At 41.3% G+C, this 24055-nt stretch overlaps 3 protein-coding genes across 4 annotated transcripts; 1 reads left to right on the forward strand and 2 right to left on the reverse strand.

The window, feature by feature from the left end:
- The first annotated feature begins 151 nt into the window (after window positions 1-151).
- Window positions 152-13455, forward strand: mybl1 (v-myb avian myeloblastosis viral oncogene homolog-like 1). 2 transcript variants are annotated; one of them, XM_056363736.1, is made up of 16 exons: window positions 152-529; window positions 3321-3420; window positions 3690-3761; window positions 4045-4137; window positions 4874-5094; window positions 5199-5400; window positions 5501-5575; window positions 5871-5981; window positions 6896-7135; window positions 7227-7619; window positions 7716-7855; window positions 8005-8119; window positions 8248-8364; window positions 8562-8666; window positions 8974-9177; window positions 9316-13455. In XM_056363736.1, the coding sequence occupies exons 1-16, from the start codon at window positions 507-509 to the stop codon at window positions 9439-9441; spliced, it is 2337 nt and encodes a 778-aa protein (XP_056219711.1). In that variant the 5' UTR covers window positions 152-506; the 3' UTR covers window positions 9442-13455. The 2 variants fall into 2 exon arrangements, with proteins under 2 accessions (XP_056219711.1, XP_056219712.1); XM_056363737.1 differs by having other exon boundaries at window positions 8986-9177.
- A 1189-nt stretch (window positions 13456-14644) lies between these two features.
- On the reverse strand, window positions 14645-18554 carry LOC130161356 (caskin-2-like). Its single transcript, XM_056364606.1, has 5 exons — window positions 18384-18554; window positions 18103-18134; window positions 17391-17558; window positions 16352-16443; window positions 14645-15647 (listed from the first exon to the last, which is right to left on the reverse strand). Exons 1-5 carry the CDS (start codon window positions 18448-18450, stop codon window positions 15389-15391), a joined length of 618 nt encoding a protein of 205 aa, XP_056220581.1. The 5' UTR covers window positions 18451-18554; the 3' UTR covers window positions 14645-15388.
- Window positions 18555-21107: 2553 nt separating this feature from the next.
- rrs1 (ribosome biogenesis regulator 1 homolog) lies at window positions 21108-22492 on the reverse strand. Its single transcript, XM_056365113.1, has one exon. It carries the CDS (start codon window positions 22430-22432, stop codon window positions 21368-21370), a length of 1065 nt encoding a protein of 354 aa, XP_056221088.1. The 5' UTR covers window positions 22433-22492; the 3' UTR covers window positions 21108-21367.
- Window positions 22493-24055: the final 1563 nt, after the last annotated feature.

Raw genomic sequence — 24055 nt, forward strand, 5'->3', positions numbered from 1 at the left:
CAGTTTCGAGTACTGGCTCTTCTTTTCACAGCCCCCATTCTCGACCAATCAGAAGCGAGGCCGCCTGCGCAGAGGGCTGGGCGCGAGAATCGGCGGGATGGACAAAAATCATAACGCCAAATAGAAGTGCAGAAAAGTAAGATAGAAACAGCCCGGACAGAGAGTAATGGGAGTAACGTGTTAGTCTCTCCATCTTAATATCGACTTTTTGTTGCGATATTTTCTTTTTAGAGAGAAGTAACAGAAGAGACACAGTGACGCTGTCCTTTGGAAAAATGTTATCGACCACAATCAAGGCTTTTACCGACAGAGCGTAATGTTATGGACTGCAATAAGTTAGCGCGCTGGCTAGCCGAATAATGCTAGCTAGATACTGCCACGGCTCAGAAGAAACCAGCAATGACTGACAGCGATTTCTATGGATACACATCTATTAATGTGGATTTTTAGAGAACTGCCAAACACAGGTTCGTCTTTGAAAAGGTTCAATCATCCCACCGACTGTCATGGACAACGCGAAAACACGCAGGTGGGTGCCAGCAATAATAGTACAGTGCTGATTATCCGGTGCGCTAGCCATCTGTCACAGTAGCGAGTGCTTCTGTGCAGCTCGAGTAAAAATAACATCAGTTGGGTTTCGATCAGTGAGCTGTGAATGCGGAGTGGACATTCACACTGCAAGTTTTATCTCTGACAACTTAACATATCCTGCATGTGCACCTGCACAGTTATATTGTAAGAAGGTCCACCTATGAGATTTATGAACGGTAGTGAATGAGGAGTACCTATAATAGATACATAATAATGAACGGTTCCTCTCTCAGTAGCCTGAAAATAAGTATGAATAGTGTGAAATATAAACGATATTTAAAAGTATAGCTTGTGAATCCGAAACGTGTTTTAAACATGGGCTACACTGTTGTTTTCTAAATGTTGGTGGAACTATAAAGTATAGAGCCAATAATATATTTTGCTCTGCATGGGAGGCGCGCAGCACATAACAGAAGTTATGTAACAGCAGCATCATTGGAAACACATTACTTTAAGGTGACAGGACAGTCAGATAAGTTGCAATAAATAAAAGTTTTTACAAGTCAGATTATGTGCTCTCCGTATCAAAAAACAAGGCACAGATAAAAAAAAAAAGCTACGTCAAATAAAATATGTTTCATCTTTTGACATTTGGTCCTACTGGAACACTGTGTTGCTGCCACAAGAAAAAAAAGCCATTGGGGAAAAGTACCTAAGAGTTTCCAAAGCCCTTCTTTGTTCTTCAGAAACCCCACTTTCAAAAAGTACCTGAGAAGACAGAGTGTGTTTGTGATTAGACTTTAGAAGTTATATTGGCCTCATGAGTTATAATGACCAAGGTCTTCAGAATATTGATTGTTTACATTCAACAACAGTAAGATGCATAATATTAAAGATATTTCCAATCAAGTGCTGTCAAGTTTGTAATTATTTGTATCAAAAACATACAATTCATGATAAAAAATTATGTTAATTAAGTTGTTAGTTGATCAACACAATATCAATAGAAAACTATACTGATAATGGATTCCTCTTATCAAGCCACTGATCAAGCAAAAATGGCAAATATATGCTGGTTCCACCTTATTTAATGTGAGGATTTGCTACTTATTTCTGATTTTTAATGTCATAAATTAAATAGGTTTTGGACTGTTGGTCTAGCAATTTGAAGAGGTAACCTTAAGCTGTAGGAAATGATGATGGCAAAAATGAAAATAATTGTTAATTTACTGATAATCGTGTGCATTTATTTTGAATTAGGTGTTTATATCTCATCCTCACCAAATACCCCTCCTTGTTTTCACATCTGGAGAGAGTTCATTGGCTATTTTGAACTGCACATCCTGTATCTTACAATATCCTATTAACTGTTTATGACTGATGATGAAAAATCACTAATGCAGGTATTACAGTGACTGGTTGGTACATTGGGGTCTATGTTAAGTGGGTAAATAAGGTGTTAAACAAAAAGTTAAGAGGTTATATAAGTCTGGCTGTTTTTGAAACTTTTTGAACAACTGGACCGTTAGGACTTTGCCATTCCCCCGACCACACCCCAGTGCACCGCCTCCTCCATCTAAATGACGCACACACACTCGCACACCTCTGGAGGTGAAAGAGCCTGTTGATGTGGGATTGCCCCTCTCCTGCAGCCCCTTCATGCCCCTCCTGCCTGTTCAGTCTATGGTCCAGAATCATTTCCCCACTTCGCTTTGCTCTAGTGAGGGAATCAGGCCACACCAAAATTTCAACTGGCATGTTCAAGTTTCCACACTGAGGAAGAGCTTTCAACCACAGTCTGATACAAGCCCTGAGCAAAGCAGTGTTTTCCTCTCATGTGTGCGTTCAAGTACATTGTGTATATGTGATTGCTAAGCCTTTCTATATGGTAATACATCTCGGGAACAGCAAACTTAATTTCTCCTTTATTTATTAAAGTCTGCTCCACTACAACAAAGAAAGTGTTGCCCAGCAGCAAGTTTTATGGGAACACAGACATCCAGTGTTACCTGCCAACTTCTTGTGTCAGTAGAGAGGAATTTTGTGTTCTTGTATGTAGTCATACATGAATACATGAATACATGTTGTTTCTTTATTTTTTACTCTGACAAGGTTCTGATAAATCCTATCATGGTTCTCTAAATAAGACAGTGACTCATACAGGGTTATCATCTTACTAAAAACATGTTACTCAAGTCATTTTTTGCCTTGCTAGAATGACTGAAATACTTTTTGTGTTCCCTTTTACTCTATTTCCTTTTATTGCTTGTGTTGGCTGTGATCTTGAAACTGTAGTGGCCGACCACAAACAGCGAGTTTACTTGATAACTTGCATACAGTGTGCACTGATGTTCTTCTTACTCTAATAGAAGCTTGTCAAATGAAATTGCCAGATGCTTCTACATGGGTCACAGTGATTAGTCTTCAGTAGCCACATCTTTCTCCACACTTCTTTGAACCTGCATCAAAGAACAAGAAAACTTAGTTAAATTGACAAATTAATTAAAAATCTACTTAAAGCTGAGCCTTTCCCAAGTATTCTCCTTTACCCTGAGAGCCTGCTCACTAACAGAACATCCTTATAGGGAACTTTGCATGTATGTATTTGCACAAGCATAGATTTTAATTCATGTCTAATCTGGGTACAGCAGTTCGTAATTTCCATGCATTACTATATTCATATTGCTATTCCTGCTTAGAATCATTTACCTTATAAAGACATTTTGGCTTCACCAAAAAATCTGCTCTTCTCTTACTCACTCCACATTTGCCCTTTGTTTTTTTTTTAGCAATGATGAGGATGAAGAGCTGCACTCCACAGATCCAGAGAGTAAAGAGAAGAGCAAAGATAAAAAGACACTGTGCAAAGTAAAGTGGTCCCGAGATGAGGTAAGTTTGTTGGGAGGTCTGCACTCACAGGGGTTTTGTAGGTTATTTGAGTGTTTGAAATGGAGACTTTACACTGCATGAGATTTGTATTTTTTATCTTCTTGTAAATACGAGCGTGTTTAAGTACATCATAGGGGAATATTATTGATCACTGCTGTTATTTTGTTCAGTAATACAGTGAAAGTGCTAGTGAAAGTGTTGATTTAAATGGAGAAAGTTCATCCTGTAGTCCCTTCACTCTTCTCTTTCCTTCCTCTCCCTGTTTTAAGGATGAAAAGCTGAAAAAGCTTGTCGAGCAGCATGGAACTGACTCCTGGAAATTAATAGCCAACTTTTTTCCAGTAAGTATACAGTGTAATGCATTGTGATAATTAAGAATATTATGTCATTGCTTCGTGCAACACTGGTCCACCCTTTTCCATTCCAACAGTTAATAACCACCCGAACCATTTAGAAATCCCATAATTCACATTATTCCTAAATAGGATGTTTTCAACAGTGATGGTGAGTCATTCGAGTAGTGACTGGAGAGGCAGATGTATTTACAGCTGTCATGAGTAGGTATAACTGTGAAGCAGTGGATTGGTGTAATGAGGTGTTGCGCTTTGTGTGTCTCTGTCACAGGGGAGGACAGATGGCCAGTGTCAGCACCGCTGGCAGAAGGTGCTCAACCCTGAGCTGGTGAAAGGACCCTGGACAAAAGAAGAGGATCAAAAGGTAAGAGGAGATGGGAGTTTCTGTTCTGGACAGAAAGAGGGAAGACTAAATAGGTAAATGATAGGTGAGACAGAAGGAAGCTGTTGGGAGTGCTAAGAGCTTAGTTTAAGTGAAAGAACACAATACAAACACAAATGCCACACTGTGCAATGTATCTTTTACCTTCAGACCAACAGGGTTGTGCACATGCGCAAGCTTCCTTCCCGCCAAAAACTTCCTTTGCTTAAGCTTCTTGTTTTCTTTTTTGCAAAGTCAATTCTCCACTACGTCATCCGTAATAAAACACAGACTTTCCAAGTCACTAGTTTAGAGCCGAGCCCTTCTTTGTACAGATCGAGGCTCTGATGTCTTCCACAGCTCTAAGATGAGCAATGCATTCCTTAAATGGATCACTATTCTTCAAGAATGTCAAGAATGGTTTCTCATTCCTGTGAAATCTTGGCATCATAACAGAAACAAAGAGCTATCAATAATAGCTGGGGCTGCCAGCGATGACATCACGCCATTTTTCAGCTGGAACAGAAAGAACAGAAGTTTTCTTAACACTAGAGCTGCTGTTGGCTATAAATACGCAAAGAAGAAAAATGTGATTTCCCTCTCGATACAAGCTTGTAGCCTGAATGAATCCATGTACGGTCCTACTCCATCCTTTCATATGAGTGTGCGGATTATAATGTTCTGATTTAGAAATCAGAACTACCTGCTAAATTTCCATCCTTTGGTGATGTTTGTTTAGGTTATCGACCTGGTACACAAGTATGGCCCCAAGCGTTGGTCGGTGATCGCAAAGCACCTCCAGGGGAGGATCGGAAAGCAGTGCCGTGAACGGTGGCACAATCACCTCAACCCAGAGGTGAAAAAGTCTTCATGGACTCAGGAGGAGGATCGAATCATCTATGAAGCCCACAAACGCCTGGGCAACCGCTGGGCAGAGATCTCCAAGCTGCTTCCTGGACGGTAAATATAACCTCACACATTCATTCCATATCTCTGCTTCCACTTTAAGTAAAGAGATGATAAAGAGGTGATCTGGTACAAAATTCCCATCTCCTCCCCAACAGGACAGACAACTCCATCAAGAACCACTGGAACTCTACCATGAGGAGGAAGGTGGAGCATGAGGGCTACCTGCAAGATGACTGCAAGACTTTGACTTCCTCTCATACTGGAGCGAAAAGACGCCACCACAGGCTGTGTCCTCCAACTCCAGCAGAGCCACAGAACTGTGATCGCAGCCCCCTGTCGATACTGGGGCCCAACCAGGTCCACTTGCAGCTTTTCACTTCACACTTATATGGTGTTTTAATCTCTTTTGTTTTTGTCCTCAGTGAGTTTTACCTGAGCGTGTTTCTCTGTGTTTCAGATGGGGGGATATCCATATGATCCTCACAGTGGACATGTGATGGACAGTGTTCCTGAAAACTCAGGCTTCATACTGGTGAGTCTTTGTGGGTTTCTCTGCATGCCGGTGGGGACAACTTGTCACATTCTTTATTTTTCTGGACTTTCTGTAGATATCCTTGTGATTGCTAACTCTGGACTTCAAGTCAAATACTTGAATGTCCTGTTATTTTCATCTAACATTCAATAACTGACAAAAGGGGGTAAATCTCCATTGCTCCCGTAAATATTTTATGTGTAAATCTGTTTTTTTTTTTTTTGTCTGGTTTTCTTAACTCTTTCCTTTCCTCCTGTCCTCTTGACCTCTCCTCCCTGACATTTGTTTATTCCAGCCATCCTGCCTGGATGATCCTGACAGAGAGCAAAGAATTAAGGAGCTTGAGCTGCTGCTTATGTCAGCAGAGAATGAAGTCCAGCGACAAGTGCAGTGCAGAGGTCCATGTGTAAGAACACACTCTGAATGTGTGTTAGCATATTTAGCCAGCATAGCCCGCCTGTGTCTGTAGCTTACATACACTGTAAAAAGGGTCATTTTAATATTGAATATGTTACTTAAAATCAAATTAAAGTGAGATAAAGGCAGAATCTTACAAATTTGCTTGAACCAGATGTTATTTTTTAGCCTTTATCTGGTTTGATTAAATAAAATACTCTGACATTTGACTCTAAAAAATTCCTAAATCCCATCTCCTCAGTTAACTTTACCTCGCTTTAAGGAAAAGAAGATTTTAATGCTCAAGTCTAATTGACTCAGTGATGGACTTTTTGCAGTGTATACATGTGAAAACAAGATTGGTACACATCTATGCGTGCCTGTAGCCTGGTTTGCTGTAGTGTTGCTATAGTAACTACCTTCCCCATCTTGCTACTCATTCAGACTGGCCTGAGGCTTTGCTTGGTAGCCACCTCCACCCCCTATTACCATTGTTCCCAACATGAACCTGCTCCCTCACCCCCCCCTTCCCCAGTCCCCATGGCCACGCTCAGCCAGCAGTTTGGTTTTGAACCAAGCACTCTCTCCTGTTCCTATTCTGTTCCCCTCGACATTGTTTTCACATATCATTCACCGCATTCATTTACTACCTCATTCTTCACAGACTTCATAGTGTAAGATTTAGTGGTCAAGACTGGTTAAATACAGTGGGGTCCACTTTAGTCTCAGACTTTTGGACACCACTGTATTTTATAGTATCACCAGTGTTTTCCACATTTTCTTCCTAGTCGCAGATCATTTCAAATCTGATGCATATTTACAATAATTTTACATGACATCTGCCAGTTTCACATCAAATCAGACACAAAACTGCAGCTGGATCGAAAGATCTAACACCAGTGTTGTCTCCCTCCTGTCCCTCAGAGCTTGGAGCAGTATTCAGCGTGGTCAGACAGCGTGTCAGATGACACGTTGACCACAAGTAGCAGCAGCCTGGAGGAGCAGGCAGAGAGAAGACCCTGGACAGGACCTGAGATTTCCCAGGGTCCTCCTGCGCCGCTTCCTGTCTCTCCCAGCAAGTTCCTGGCTGTGGAGGCCAGCACTGTGCTCTCCACCCTGCAGACCATACCAGAGTTTGCAGAAACCATGGAGCTCATTGACTCTGTAAGTAAAAGAAAGAGCACAACAGGGAACAAATGCATCGCAGTATGAATTTGTTGAAAATACTCAGGAATATATTAAAGATCTACTGTAGATGTGTCTTGCTCTGCAGGACCCTGTTGCATGGAGCGAAGTGACCAGTTTCGACCTGTCAGAGACAACGACGCCGCCCAGGCACAATCAGGCAGGCTACACCACTCTCCTGCAAGAGAGGACGATTGATAATTCAATGGGCTACACAGTCAACACATCGACCGCCATTTCAGGCCGAGACAAGAACTGTGCTTCATTTGGTCTGGGCAGTGTCACCTCCCTGACTCCCATCAACTCATCCAAACCCTCCCAGGGATCCACTGGGAGGAGGAAGAGAAGAGAGAAAGGGGAACCATCTCCTTTGTGCGACAGGACCTGCTCTTCCTTTTTGGAAAATAACTCAAATTCTCCCAAGAAAACGCCCACAAAGTCACTGCCATTTACCCCGTCCCGAGTAAATGAAATCTATTTTTCTTCACATTTCATAATCCCAAAATTTGTGGTTGCTCTGGTCATGTGACTGACGTGCCTCGTGTGGTTGTTTCCCCAGTTCTGCAACATATCAGGGGTGGAGCATCTGAATCTGGATAACCCTGCCCTCACCTCGACTCCCGTGTGTGGCCAAAGGTGTCTCCTTTACACACCGGTCCACAAAGAAACCACACCTAAGCACCAGAAAGAGAATGATGGGTAAATAACTATATAAAAGCAGTTTACATCTTTCCAGAGTTGGCGTAAAAACCTACTGTTACTATTCTTTGTTGGGATTTGCCACAACGTTTAATCAGCTAGTTAGAAGGAGTCTACTCTGTGTGTAATATTCTCTGTTAACTCTCTAGTTCACGGACCCCCAAGTTCCGTAAAACTGTAATGATTCCAACCCCAAGGACACCGACTCCTTTCAAAAATGCTTTGGCTGCTCAGGAGAAAATGCACGGGCCCCTGAAGATGGAGGTAAGACGTCAAATGCGGCCTTCTGTCTGCATTTACCTGTGCGTCTGCATTCATGCTAACTTTCTTATACATACAGTCTATGGCTGCCTGCTGCCGTGGTTACATTTATGTGTCCTTGTGTTTTTCAGCCGCAGCCTCTGGCATTTCTAGAAGAAGACATTCGAGAAGTTCTGAAGCAGGAGACTGGAGCAGACATCTTCAACAGAGCAGACGTTCAACCAGACTACAGGGCATGGAAACATAATGTATGTGTTGCATGCACACCTTCTGCCCCATGATTAATCTGCTCTGTTATCAGAAGAAATGAATAAATACAAATGTTTTTTTGTTGAAATAAATATTTTAACACATACTTACAGATACACAAATTAAAAAATGTCCCCAAACTTAATCATAGCACTAAAATAAAATTGCAGTTTTTGTCTTGGTCCTTTGATTTCAGATGGATGGCCCAGCTAGAAAAGTGCGCAAGTCCCTTGTGCTAGACCCTTGGGGGAAGGACTGCCTCAACGTCCAACTCTTCCAAGAGCAGCTCAACAACGCACAAGTAAGTCACTTCAAGGACACTTGTTTAAAATCACTGGATCAGATCCTGTAGCTAGATGTGAAAACTAACTTAATAACTATTACTGATGTGTGCTTGAGTGGGGCACTTAACCTCTCAGTGAACAGCAGCAGAGAGATGTGGTTTACTGTTACTGTATTCATGCTTGACCTGTTGATTCAGCGTTTGGAATTGTCTCTAAGTGTAACAAGACATTTAACACGCTTTCATATTTGAATTGAATTTAGTGTCACCATTCCTTTTCGTTGTTAATCTACTGCTTTATTCTAAACTACACCATTCACTGAAGGTCATATTGCAGGTGCCAGAGGAAAGTCTACTGACAAGCTCCTCACTGATCACCCCTGTCCCTGAGCAAGAGGAGTGCAGCCGCCCTTTGACGTCTGCGAGAGAGGAGCCCTCACTCATCCCTGTACATCAACATCGCTTTACGAGCCCACGGGTGAAGAAGCTCCCCGCCTCCCACAAAGCACCAAAACACGCCGCTGTGCAGGTATGTAGGTCATTTATGGTTTTATGGTATAGCAGTGGTGGCAGAGATCTTCTGCCAATATGGTACATTGCAAATAGAATGATGTGAACTACAGATACAGGGTTGAGTAATAATAGCTCTTGGTCATTTTCTCTGCAGGTGAGTGAGTGGGAAGCAGTGGTTTATGGGAAGACGGAGGACCAGCTGATTATGACAGAACAGGCCCGTCAATACCTGAACCCTTACCCGTCGTCTGGCTCTACCTCAAGGGCCCTTGTGCTTTAAAGCCGTCCCTTCGCTGCGCAGGCAACACTACTACGCCCATCCAACAACTAAAACCTCCACTGAATCCTGTAAGAGACAATCCAGTGAAGACAAATGATTTTATTTTTTTCTTTTGATGCAGAAATGCACTGCCAAGGACGTCCACAAAAAGGCATGGCTGCTGGTTTTGTTTTTCAACACGTTTCTAGGTAACTGCCCAAGTACTTCGTTGTTTATAGATTTGGCCTGTACTTTCTTTTGAACACACACAACTTGGCTACGTGAGCAGTTTTGTACAGATATGAAGAAGGCTAGATTTTTTTTTTTTGCACTAGTCAGTAATGTTGAAACAACCTGCACATACCGTAGGCTGTAGAAATAGTGTTTATTATTAGCAGTGGCTGCTTCTGAGTTTTATATTGTTAATATATTGTTTAAATAACAAGAAAGACATTTTATGACGTAACGCTACTCATTGTGTATCTCCTCCAACTTGTTTTGCTAAACTGCCCCATTGCTGTGACCAGATAAAAGCCACGTACATGCAACATTTGTAGCTTATTATCAAGACCCGTGTGTTTTTAAAATCGCACCAGGGGTTTCTAAACAGACACATACAATACAGAATATCATTTTAACCGTCGCTTTTACATCAGAGACACAAAAATGAAGGTGTGTGGTTTTTCTGGGACAGCAGTGTTACATTGCTGAATGCTTATCCATGGTGATGTGAAGTTTTTTTGCGGATGGAAATAGGAAGCTGTCAGTATTGCACTACTGAGTTGATTTTGCTGCTGAGAAAGGAGCAATGTTTTTAAGGGCAAACTGGATAGCACTTGTGATGGTATCTTTTTTTTTCTTTTTTTTTTTAACAACACGGCGTTTCCTTTCCAAGGCCATAGTGTCCGTCGAGACATCGGTTGAATGTATTTCATTGCAATGTACATGTGTAAGAACCTCAAGAATGGAAGGGTACCTTTATGTTTATTTCTGTTTGTTTTATTTATTATCTGACAGCTCTAAAGCTTAGATATTAATATAAATCGGATACCAGGAGTTTTTTTTTTTTTTTTTTTTTAAGAAGTTTAACATTGCTGACAAAACAGCCTTAAAACCCTCACTTACTCTAAAAGCAGTTCTCTCTGTAATCCAAAATGAATTTCTTTGGTCAGTCGTTTCAGTGTGTCACGGCCTGTGCTGACCAGTTATCATATCATCAGTGTTCTACAACAGGCATTTGGTCGAGAAGGATTTACTTTTTATGTGAAGGCTGTAGGTTTTATTTATTTAATGTCTACTAATTTATTTATTTCTTTAAAAAAAAAAAACATTTAAGAGAAATTATTGAAGAATTTTATTGTCTTTTTCAAAATCAGGATTGGGCTACCATTCAGTTTCATTACTCCAAGTTAGAAGAACATGCACTGCCACTAATTTAATGTTAATTTCTTTTCCTGAACTGGCAAGATCTAGCAAGTAATCATTGTGTAGTTGAATCTGTGATCTTGTAACATATAGATAGGACATTTTTCTTCCTTTGATTCAAATGTGCTCTTCGAAATTAGGTAGCAGGACTCCATCTCCGACCTCTAATCATAGACAAATTGCACTTTTTACTCATCATTTAATTTTAAATGTTTGTTCGTTCATTCTGATATTGTAGCTCTTGTCCCCTTTTTTATTTTTGTTTTTGTGTGCGTGCGTGTGTGTGTATGTGTGTGTGTGTGTGTGCAAGATGGACGTCTCCCCATTTTGTAATGAATGCTGACATTAAGATCATGCTGCTTGGTTTTAACAAGTTCTCTTCTCCTGTTCTGCTGCAGACAAATGTGTGTACATAAAAAGCCTCTCATAAAACATTTTTAGACAGATGGCTGTGGGCAAAAAAAAAAAAGAAGAAAAAAAAATCACAGCTCACACAGACCATCCTTTTACAACAAGATCTAAATTTGACCACTGCAGCATCAAGTGTGTCAACAACATTTTATCCTGCTGAAATGCCCTTTGGCAAGACCCCATATCTCTGCCACTCACTCACTATAAAATGTAATGTAAATACACACGACTTTTGGTGTGATTCTGAAGAAATGTACTGCTGCACTGTGCTTCCATGTTAACAGATTGATTCATTTCATTTTTAACCATCCTGAAACAATATAATCTGGTTAAGTAACACTACAGCTATAAATGGTCTTTGTATTATCGGCATTAATGGATCCAGTATTAGTTATAATCTGGATTATCCTGCATTAAGCATTTGAGTGAGAATAAGAAGGGAATCTTGTCAGGGAGATCAAGTGGAAAGATCAGGAGTATAGCACACAACTCTAAAACAGAAAGTAGACTAACATCCACACAAGACATTTGTATTTCAATCCTGTGTTTGAGATGTGTCTAATCTGTATATATTTGTGTTACATGTTCTTTTTTGTTGGTTTGACTTGTTGTGTTTGTACATTCCATTTGTTAAAGTCCAAGTTAATATGTTTGTATGTTAACAACACTTGGCCATGTAACATCATAGGTTTTGAGGGAATTAAGTACATAGACAGGATAGTAGCATCTATCATATACTACTGCAGTTATGCATGAGCAATACACAAGATACACAAGATGCTGGACTTTGCTTTCATTTACAAGGTGAATCACAGATGTAACACTTGCGCTATGTTTTGTAGCATTTTCAGTTGAACTCATAACCAAGGTACCATAGAAATCTTGCCAACTGTCTTTGTAACCATGTACTTAATTTGGAAAAATAAATGCATTTGTTGCATGACTTCCATGGTAATTTTCCTGTGCAGTATTTCTTCCACGTCTTCCTTCTCTGGCGAGTGCCCGACTACAAATTAGCATATGTTACATGTTAATAAAGATTGCTGACGATTCTTTAGTTTTTCTGACATGCTCACAGCAGGGATAACAACCTCTTGAGTTCTTGCCAAAAACGGGATTTCTTGAAAGCCATTTCCTTCGGGGGAAAAAATGGAAATGGGAATCCACTACCTTTAATTGTATTTTGTGACATTTACCCAGGTGGAGTTGACAGCCGAGCAGGTGAACTGTAGAAGCCTGGGTTGGACGACTGATAGAGTGGTTTAAAGATGACTCCCCCCTGTAATATCTGTATGTATATGTTGGGATGCTGTCAACTTGGCCTGGGGTTTAGGGACACGAGCCCCCTCCATCAGAACAAGAGGCCTCTCCACAGGGTCAGCTGCTGGCCCTAAAGGGGCCCACTCACCCATGACTTAATGCCCCTGGGCTCCTTTTGTCCTCGGGGCTGTTGGTTTTACAGGCCCATTCACTCAATTGCCCCCCAAATGGAGGGAGGCAAAGAACGTGACGACTTGCCTTATGCTGAAGGAGCAGCAGTGCACACGCATACAAACAATGCGCACATAAACACACGGGCACCGCATGCACGCCATGTCCACTTAATCAATCTGTCCTCCCTTCTCTCTCATTCTTGTACAAGAGGGTCTTTTGTTCTTGTTTGACCCACACTGAGAGTTGAAAGATGTCAGGGACCTTTTGCCTCTTAATTGGTTATTGGCAGCAGCCTTTCCACCTTATGCTTCATGCATGTATTTAAGGGAAGCAATCCTTCCATTATAGTGACTTATTGACACGTAGACAGATACCTGTTGTACACAGACGTGTTGGATTTACAAAGCTGTTTCTGTGAGAATTTATTTTTTTAAAGTTTGCAATCTTTTTTGCAATCTTTTTATTCCAATATACTGTAACACTTGGCATGCTGTGGTGTTCACAACTCCAATTTTATCACCCAGAACAGGTCCTGTCCCTCTGTGTCTTCTGTCACTGATTTAACCATTCATGGCTCAGTAAGGTGTGGTTGTGTGTGTGTGTGTGTGTGTGTGTGTGTGTGTGTGTGTGTGTGTTTTCATATGTGTCTAACTTGTACACTGAAGACATGAAACAGCCTGCAGGCGCCTGACCAAATCTCCTCTGCCTTCCTCCTCTGAGCACACACCCATAGGCAAGCGCACCAACTCTCTCTCTCGCTCTCTCTCTCACACACTCACACACACACACATACACACACTGTTTGCCTTTGTGTATGCTAGACAGCAGATGGCAGCCCATTATAGGGCTGACAGAGCAGTCATCTGGCAGGCACCCTGTTACCCCTCCTTCCCCCTCTCCTTCCCCCCATTCCCCCGAAGACACCCAGCACAAAACAGCAGGGATAGGACACTTTTAGGCGGGAGAGTCCACAGCCCTGGGATTGTGTGTGTGTGTTACTGGACCCTGGCCTTTCTGCCCAATATAGGTCACTGTTTCCACTTGTGTGTGTCATCACCGTGTGAGGTAAGCCAGCGCACACTGTAAGCTTCTCTCTGACTGAGGACTTGCTATGTTTTGAAGCAACAGTATGTGGCCTTATCTGAATTTGAATAAATCACTGTCAAGCATATATAAGTGAGTGCCAATCCCAGCTATAAGAGAAGTGATATGTCATACAGCTCTTATTTATGCACATATTATACAGAAACCTTGTTAAAATTTGTAATCTGGTTTTATGTTTCCTACCGAAATAGAGTCACAGGCTTGAGATAAGCCGTAACAGTAACGGCAGCGGAAAGCCCTCTCAGATATTCTTCTAATGAATCACAGTTTGCTCAAGGGGACCAGTGGAGCTGTCTTTTTTTGTAACATTTACGCCCTTCCCTGTGCAAGACATGCCTCCCAAACACTGGCCCCAGAGTGACTGCCTCCTACAGCCTTTATTACAAAGGATTATATCAAACGGTGGGGGAGGAGGAGGAGTGTGTTTCCCCTGCGGAGGTCAAGGCCAAGGTTAGGATTAGGTTTGGTGTTTGTGTCCTCTGCAAGGAGGTAATCTACAGCCCACCCTATAGAGACCCCGCTACGGGGACATGCTGGGAGGCACCACAGAAGAAGACTACGTGTGACTTCTGAGAGCTGCTTTGTCGTTGCCGGGGCAACCGGCACAATCCCTGGTCCTTTGGCGAGGCTTTCAGCAGGCCTCAATCACACTTCCTTTCGCTTGAGAGAGTTCTCTCTCCAGCACTGTTAAATAGGAGGGAGGCCCAGTGTGTTCAAAGGAAAATGAACAGGAGTTGAAGTATGAGGTAATATACTGAGGCATGTTTCCACTGAAATAAAAAGATGTTAGCTGGTAAGCATTTGCTGGTTTAATAACCATAATAATTATAACTTGAATATTATACAGCCATATATATATATATATATATATATATATATACATATATATATATATATATATATATATATATATATATATATATATATATATATACATACATATATATATACATATATACATATGTATACACAGATTCACATGAGCAGATGAAGTAAAGAAACATGAATGATTAAACAGACAACTGAAATAACATTTCTCGTAGGTAACAGCATCAGAGTTGTAGAAAAAGCATAAACTGGATCAGATGCATCACTTGTCCCATCACTGATCCCCTCTAGTTAATACCCTTAATAACACTTACGACTGCAGTGACAGTGATTATATATTTTTCAAAGCATATATGTGGCATTTGATCTTGCATGCTGAAAAACGGCAAAAAAACAAAACAAAAACAGCAGCTGCTCAGCTCTCTGTAAATTCAATCTTTCAGGTATGTTGCACTTCTGGCCACGCCCCCATCAGTGATGTCACAGCAGGCGCTGTCCATTAGATGTAATAGGCAAAACACCTTCTGTGACGTCATTAATTTGCGTGTGTCTGTGTACGTTTTGCATTGGGATGGATTTAACCTCTTGTTTCTTGGAATGCAGCCAAGTCAAGAAAACCGGATTTGGCAAACAAGTACTTGCTCAAATCGGGATATTCGAGACCTGTCTTCGATATTTCAGAAGCTTCTCTCCTCACCCTACAAACTGGCAGTCCGCCCACCTCAGTGAACTCAGCTCAGCCACCCAGGACAAAGAGGAGGGCCTCTTAGTCACCCTCGAAGGCCCCGTTGGTTGCTCCCTGGCATTCACTCTTTTTCCGGCACTTGGACAAAATCCTGTGGAGTAGACCCGGGGATCTGTGTGTCTGAGGTTGGGAGGCCACAGGCTGAGGCAGAGGGATCTGGGGCCTGCGCACCAGGAAGGGGCCCTCGCGCTCACCCTGGCCCCCATCCAGCGCCATTCCTCCTCCCCCTCCTCCTCCACCTCCTCTGCTCCCCCTCCTGAGCGCCTGCAGAATGTGTCCACTGGGGGACAAAGAGGAAATAACAAACACAAAGGCCCTGTTTATTCCTCGTGACCCAAATTCCAACGCGAGCAGACAAGACAGGCACGGAGTTGTACAGAGGGTTCTGTGTAGTGTGTGTCTATGTGTGTGTAAGCAAAGTTTAGTGGCAGGCCGTCAAATATAAATACCCCCTTCCCTCACACAAACTGCAAGGGAGATACAGTACCCTAGCAGACAGCTCTAGTTGTAGCTGTAGTAGCTAAAAGATTTAACATTTCCCTTATAAAATAATTCATATTTGACAATACATCGTAAAAATGATTCTAAGAATTTGATTATTCTGTCAAACATTTCCACATCCTTTTAGATGCAAAACTACAGTCTTTCCTTTCCCTCTTGCTTCTCTTTGGCCTTAATGAGATGCAGTGTAGTGAGAGGGGATTGACTAGTGTGTGTGTGTGTGTGTGTGTGTGTGTGCGTGTGCACTTCTGCATGTATGTGTGTGTTTGGGGGTTTAGTAATCAGTGTGCTTTGTCAACTAATGAGAGACGAGAGGGCCACCTGTTCAGGGGCGCTGGGCGGAGAGCAGTGGGATGGGACTCGGGGATGGGGGATGTGGGGAACAGCTGCTGGGTGCCTGGTGTGTGCATGATGTGTATGCATGCACCTTTTGATGGGGGATGTGTATTTTTTATTATGGCTGCTGTATGGGTTTACACTTACTTTCCATATCTACTGCGTACGCCTGAGTCGTTGTCCCACGCTGAGGTTCTCAGAGATACACTCCTTCGCGGGCCTCTGGGAGGAAGATTCGGCTGAGAGTGAAAACAAACTGCGCTTGAGTTAAAATTGTCTTGATGTCCTGAAATAACCCACACACTGTCTCTGATGCTGTCCTCTATCTGTTCTACTATTCTCACACTAAATCAGTCATTTTTGCTTTATTTCTTTATCTAGACATTTGTGGAACAGAAATCTAAGTTTATTTGCACTATTTGATCCTTAGATTGAACATGTCTTTGCCATTATATGATCTGTGGTTTTGCTATTGTAAAAATTGAAGTATTGTCCAAAACTGACTTAACATATTATATCAAGTCTATTCATACAGTAAAACACACTAATGACCGAAACAAGAGCCAAAAAAAAAAAAAATTAGCGTTAGATTAGAGTCTGAAATATCCTGACTTTTAGTCTCTAATCTGTGCCAAGATCCACAAACACTGGATCCTACATTTCCCATAATGCAACTCATTAGTTTGTAATACAGACTTTTTGTTAGAAATCGTTAGAAAATCACTATGACATCATCCGGGTTATTTTTTCAAACCTCAGAAAACTCTCACTAAAACATAACACAGTGTTTTCACTGGCTAAGTAGTATTCCTCATAATCAGTTAACTAAACTCAAGGTGTAATATTAGTTACATTAAATATTCATGACTGAATATGCAACAATCAGGGTTAAATTGTGAGAAAAATACTAGGTATTATTATTATTTATTAAGAATTTACCACTCAAAAACCAAACTGAAAGAGAGAAAAATCTAAACTGAAATAATCAAAATTATTCTGAGAACAAATAATGTTTTCCTGTACAGTCCCATTGCTCACAGTATTAAACTAAAGCCTACACTGTTATGGAAGAGGAGAACAGAATAGAATCCAAATGACAAATCTGCCCTCAGATATAAGCAGCAGCAGCAGCAACAGCACAGTCCAGTCATGCTGCATTGCTGAGCAAATTCAGGGGCAAACCAACCTGGCTCAGCTCCATCACACAGGAGGCGGGGAAGTAGCCCTGCTGGCCGTCCTGCAGCCGCCCAAACCACCTCTCCTCCTCATGTTTGGACAGCACCAGGATGACGTCACCTAGAGACAGCTCCAGCTCATCTGGCCAGTGTGGCCTGTAGCTGTGCACCACCACCATCTAAAGGACAGAAGGAGAGTAACAGCCAGTTTTACTCTGAATTGTGTATTTCAAACTTCCAAGAGGCTCTTTCACATTTGTATACTAAATTTAGATCAGGTGTGGTTGGTCGCATTGCTTTGTGTTCTAGTGTTAAAAGCTGTTGTCAGTGTCCAAGTGGTCTGCAGTTTACAGGTCAGACTCAGTGAGGAGAGAGGATTATGTGTCAAGACTCAGAGATTAACTGCTGTGCAGTGAAATAGAAACCCTAAATCTGGGTCTACTCTCCATTATCTGTTCCATCTAAATATGGTGCATGTTCGTCAGAAGAATTAGATAAATGAAACACATAATGGAGTTACAGGAAATTGGTTGACTTTACATAACATCAATGTCAAACTCATATCCATCAGTCCGGGTATATGTGACACTTATGAAATTGTGAATTTTGCTTTCTATTTCTGTCCGACATGAGAGAGTAAATTAACAACATGCAGCCAAAGATCCAGCTTTATACTAATGAATATTTGATGGATTTTTATATTAAGAAGAACGGTCAACTTGCCTTTTCAGCTTCTGCTCTGTATCGATACCTCCCTGTTAACCATTAAAAGTGAAGATGAATCAGCAAAAAGGTTAGTTTCATCATGCACATTTGAATCTTCACGTAAATGCATGTGCAAATGTATCAATGCAACCATGACCTTCAGAAAATGAGCTCTCTTTAAGGAGAGAAAACAAAGATTTACGCCATTATTTGTTAATCATCCGCCATCTTTCCCCCCACCAACAGTGTAAATAATGTCATGCTAAGCCACGCTTCACTGCAGATATGATTCCACTCACCTTGTGGAGCAAGGACAGTGGTGAAGACTTCAAAGTGTTCATTGCTGTGCATGTAGATGCGCTGCATCTTGAAGATCTGAAACTTGCACACTGACCGAGGCTCCTGCGCTCTCTCTCCACTACCTTTAAATAAATGCAGCTGACTAATCCACTGCAGCACTGACTGGAGCTGGACACAAGCAACAACACATCCTTGCTAGGGTGCAACACACACAAGCATGTAAAGCACAAGACTAGGGACAAAAAAAAAAAATCTGAATTTATGGTAGAAAAGTGAATGATTATTAGATTAATGTTTGGGTTTTGCTTAGATTTCAAGGTTAAATATCACAGATCTTTTTTCAACAATTTTGAGTTGAGCAATGGAATAAAAAGGCGGACTTCATCCCAGAGATCATGCTTGACCACCTCATCATCACGCCAGTGCCTATTGTTCTTTGACCATCTGGTCACATGCGAGATAAGTTTAGAGGCCACTGCCACCGCCCGCCTGACGTGGATGAGAATTCATAATTTTACCTCATCAACAGGGCTTGATTGATTTAGGGTTATTGACTGTGTCCCATTTTCCAGTGGCCTGGGTGAGCAGGGACAAAGATGAATGGGCTTGGGACAGAGTGGCGGATTGCTCAACAGATGGTGATTGAACACCCCCCGACACCACCACCACCACCACCACCACCACCACCACCACCACCTCCCCTCTCCCGCTCCGGTGCGATGGAGCTTGGCTGTGAGCTTGTGTCGGCGATTAAAAAGCATCCATCAATAACACGTGAGATCACTCAGCCAGATGATCATATCTGAGCACTGGAAGTTTCTTGCAAGCCTGCAACAATTATGAAACATGGTATTTAATAACCCATAAAAGGTTGTGATGAATGTATATTGAACTTCATTAACTTTATTTTCTGTAACAAATCTCAATAGAAAAAACTTGCATTTTATCTTCCCAAATAATTACAAACCGTTCCCAGGAAATAAGGTTGAAATCCTGTCAGGAGGACTAGATTAGCCTGGTGAACTGTGCGAAGAGAAGTGTGTTTGTACACATGTCTGAAAGAGGAAACACCTGTAAATGGATGAGACAACTACTTAACCTCATTATCTATGGCCTCGAGAGTCCTGCAGAATACTCTGCTGTATTGCAGCCCCTCTGGGTCTAAGACAGCTCTCTCTCAAAACAGACAGAACATGAAATTATAAACCTGTGCAGAACAAAATACCATTCAAGTAATATGGTGACTAAAGAAATGCTACCTAAAGTGTTATTAACAGCTTTAAATGGTTTTAGGATGTGTACAAATGTACTAAAGGTGCCATTTCTTGCATTGAGAGCCCTCTACTGCACTTCTCACTGCTCCTAATTCAGTGTGATGCCTCAGTCTAGACACCAGGGCCAAAGCAAAGCCTTACATAACCAATAACCACAGCTAAGCTTCTTAGAAAACTGATCTGATGTTCACTTCTCGGAAGAAGAAAATACATGAGCACTGGGCAGCTCAAAGTTCAAGCATTTATCTGTTAAGACAATTTAGGGTAAGTAGGAAGAAAATATGGGATGTGCAACAAATATATATTGTGACCCACATGTTTTACACTGGACATGAGCAGAGATGAAGGAGACATGATAGAAATATAAGACTGCTTTATACATCGACCATCTCTGCTCAATTAATTATTCAGGCTGACATGCCTTCACTGGCCTGTTTGTTACTGCAGTTGAATTTAAGGAACCTGACAAATGGAAATATAAATATAATATCAAGATCTTTCAGGGAAGGTTTGGGCAATATGAAAATGTATAACATTTGTCAACTGTCACACTTATGTATTTCTTAAAATATTATATTGACACCAGTGCTTTTCCTAGTGTCATCTCAGAATTCAATAAGTTTTTGAACATTTCTCCGGGCACCATCACGGCGTAATGACTTCACCATTACTCCGGTGCATCTACTATCTTGTTTTCTATTGCGGTTCTGTTACATTACAGCAAATTATGGTGTACTGTTTTATGCTTTACAGTGCCACACATGACAGCTTTGACGATTACAGTCAATTAACAAGTTACGGAAAAGGCCAATGTTTGGTGTTTTGAATGTGTTTATGAGCCCTCTAGAAGTCTTAGACCATCAGGGACCAGTGTACTCAGTGTTCCTAGGGGTAAGACAAAACAGGGTGGAGCTGCATTCACTTATCATGCTACACATAACTGGAATAACCTTCCAGGAGAGATGTTAGATGTGTCCCAACTCTGGCTACTTTACAAAACAGGCTAAAGACCTCACCTCTGCTGCTAGTTGCCTGTGTATGAAATGTTACAATTCACAATGCTGTGATAAACATGATGCATTGCCTTTTATCATAATGTGGTTTTCATTTTTGCTTCCTATGTTAGATTTAGAGTCCAAAATTAGATGTGTAGACTTAAATTTATTTATTATTTCCATTTAAGATTGATGTTTAAAAATGTCTTGTTTTGTCCAACTAACAGCCCCAAACTCATGTTCAATTTTACAATGTTATGAAACAGCCGGAGCCAGGTGATGTTAAAAAATAGTTGCTAATTCCTTTTCTGTCAGTTGACTAATGGTATGTAGAATGACACTGGGGAACAATAAGCAATTTGAAGCTACTATTTTGTAAATCAGAATATTTAATATATCTTTCATAGCTGTGACGACTGTAAATTCAGCATTCAATTAAAAACAGGAGAGGAAACAATATCACCTGATTTTAATTTGGGCTGCAAGATTTAAGTGTATTTATCAGTGTTTTACATTATTACACATACTGGGACCAATTTACAGTAAAACTAATTTACATAAAGTGGAAGAGCCTCAAAAATCCTGGACAGTCACAACATCACACCCATCATTCACAGATGAATCAAACAGTCACTTATTGCATCATGAATGTCCAGTCCAACGCTTTGATGCCAAGGCACAACAGATGTAGCAGGACGCAGGAGATGAGAGTCCTCAGCGCTTCCCAGGTTTAGATCTCTTCTTTCCTCCTCCTCCACCACCACCACCTCCTCCACCTGCTTTCCCAAATTTGCCTTTCCCACCCTTTCCTTTGCCTTTGCCTTTCCCTCCCATGTTGCCTTTGCGTCCCTTCTTCCCTGCTCCCTTCTTGTATTTCGCTGCGGCCTCCTCCCTGTCCTCCTCTCTCATCTGTTTGTTGACAGCTTTGGTGATGTCCAACTTGGGCTTCTTGCTGTCCATGATTTTCAGAAGCTCCAGCTGCTTCTGCTTCTCATTAGAAAAGTCACCAATGAGGGGCTCAAACTTCCTCTTCTTGCCTGTGTTCTTTGGTGGTTTCTCTTTAGGCAGCCGGTCCTGGAACCTCCCCGCGGATGCTGTGGAGGATCTGGCCACACTGACGGCTCTGGCCAGCTCGTCTTTGGACTGCTGGGCTGTAGGGGTCAGCCCCACTCCTGGGATTTTGACTTTCTGCGCCCTGGCGATGTTCTTCAGCCTGTTGAACTCGTTCTTGGCCACCCTCTCCTTCTTGGCTTTGACGCGTTTGGCGAACTGGTCCTCATTCGGGTCTGCGGTCTCCGGCACCTCAATCAGCCAGTCCTTGGTGTTATCGTTGGCCCTCTTGTAGCCCCAGCGCCTCTTCCACTCCTTCGCAGTTTCATCCCAGACCAAGTTGGTCTTCTTCTTCTTCTGTATGCCCTTCAGTTTGGCGAACTGCTCCCATTTGGTCGGAGGTTTGGGTTTTGGAGGCGGCTTCTCTCTGGGCAGCGGGGTCGTCGGCTCCGGTAGTTTAGCCACAATCGCCTCCTCGACCCTCTCCGTGGGCTGCTTCCAGATCTCGTTGATGAGGAGCTGTGTGTTGTCACGAGCTAAAGACCGCAGGAAGTCCTCTTTCTTCTGCTCCTTGAAGTCCCGGGACTCGATACGGTTTTTGTCACACGCCAGCAGGTTACCGACGTCAAACTCCAGGTCCAGCTCTTTGTGGACGGAGATACTTCGCAGTTTTTCTGCCTCTTCTTGCTCAGCTTTAGCTAACAGCTCTTCCACACTGCACGCAGCCATGTTGCCCAGTGCTGTTAAATGTTTCACTCCCCACGTGCGAACCAGAAAAACACACGAAACTTCTTCCGGGTCACAGTTCGCGTGGGGAAGTTCCACCTGTGGCCACAAGAGGGTGACATTGTTACATTTCCTCGTGTGAGTTTTTTTTTTTTTTTTTTTTTTTTAATTCAGCAACATACAGACAATGAACCAGTTATAGTTATAGGGGAAACAATAGAAGTGAAATGAATGAGCCTACAGGAATAATTAGATGACAAAAAAGACAAAAAAAACCCCAATATACATAGAAAAATATGTATAGATACTCATCTTTTGCAGTAATATGAGAAATTCCTTCCAGACATGTTTCAAGACACATCAAAATACTCTCTGATATAATTTTTACACAAAAGTTTACTTACTTTATTTTAAAATATCTTCAAGATCTTAAAACTATGCCTACTGCCTCTGGAAAAATCCAGAATCTATAAATATGCAAATATTTCTTAATACAAACATTTAACTTCCATCACCGCTTCACTTAACAGTCCACTCTCAGTATATGTGCACTGGAAGTTTCAAGTCTCCACTTTGAACTTATGTAAGTTGCATACTGGACCAATGACTGGCTTCCAAACTTTATGACCCCACAAAATCATTTCATATCTATAAGTCTAAACTGAGAGGCAGGGTGAGCTCAGAGAAACTTTCCCTCATGTGAAAACAGTCAACTAGTATCAAACTGTGTGAATACGTAAATCATTCCGCAGAGAGAAGCTCAAACATCCAGGTAAAGTAATACTAAGCAAAACACATTTGTTTTAGGGTTTTTTTTTTTTCTAAATCTTTCTGAGCACAAGGGTTTCTTGTCCATGTTGATTTAAAAGTTGAGTGTTAAAGTTCATTCTTGACCTTGGAAACAGCGGCTGACAAAACATGCCAATGATCATGTTATACAACAATCTCAAATTCAATATTTCTATATAGAGTTACATTCTTTTTTAATTGGCATACTTGAAATTAAAAATCCCCATAAGTATAAGCATATGTATACTTATTAGTGCTCATTAGTTGGTTTTCATGCTGATTTTATTTCTTTAATTTTAGTATTGAAACAGCAAAAACAGCCAAAATGCGAGTGCATTTCACTCCTTCTGTAATATTCTAATAATGAATAAACTGCATTACTAATTATTTGAGTGTACAAACTCATTTTGTATTTAATATTAAGATTGATCAAAATACAATAATTATATCAGTGACAAAATACAACAATGTGGGAAAAAACCTAAATAAAAATGCAGCACATATCTTTTCCCCCCTAAAGTTAGGGATACTTTGGAAGCTTTTTTACTTGAGTATATATTGTTTATAGAGTCAAGAAATATATTAAAGTCTTCTTTGGTGTTTTCTTCTCTGTGAGTTTCTGTGCCGTGACTTTTATAATGGCTGCACGTCATTCTAAAGTTCTGTGTGATAAACTTTATAATAGGATTACTGTAAGTGTTTTCATGAGAGATTAAATTCAGTCAAGTATTAATATCCTCCCCTCTCTGTAATGTATTCTGTATGTGTTTCTGCCATAGATCCAGGACTATAATAACTCTATTTTGCCCTTGTCTCCACTAATTTGGAGGGGGGGGT

Source organism: Seriola aureovittata, chromosome 20 (assembly GCF_021018895.1).
Source record: "Seriola aureovittata isolate HTS-2021-v1 ecotype China chromosome 20, ASM2101889v1, whole genome shotgun sequence".
Classification (NCBI taxonomy): Eukaryota; Metazoa; Chordata; class Actinopteri; order Carangiformes; family Carangidae; genus Seriola; species Seriola aureovittata.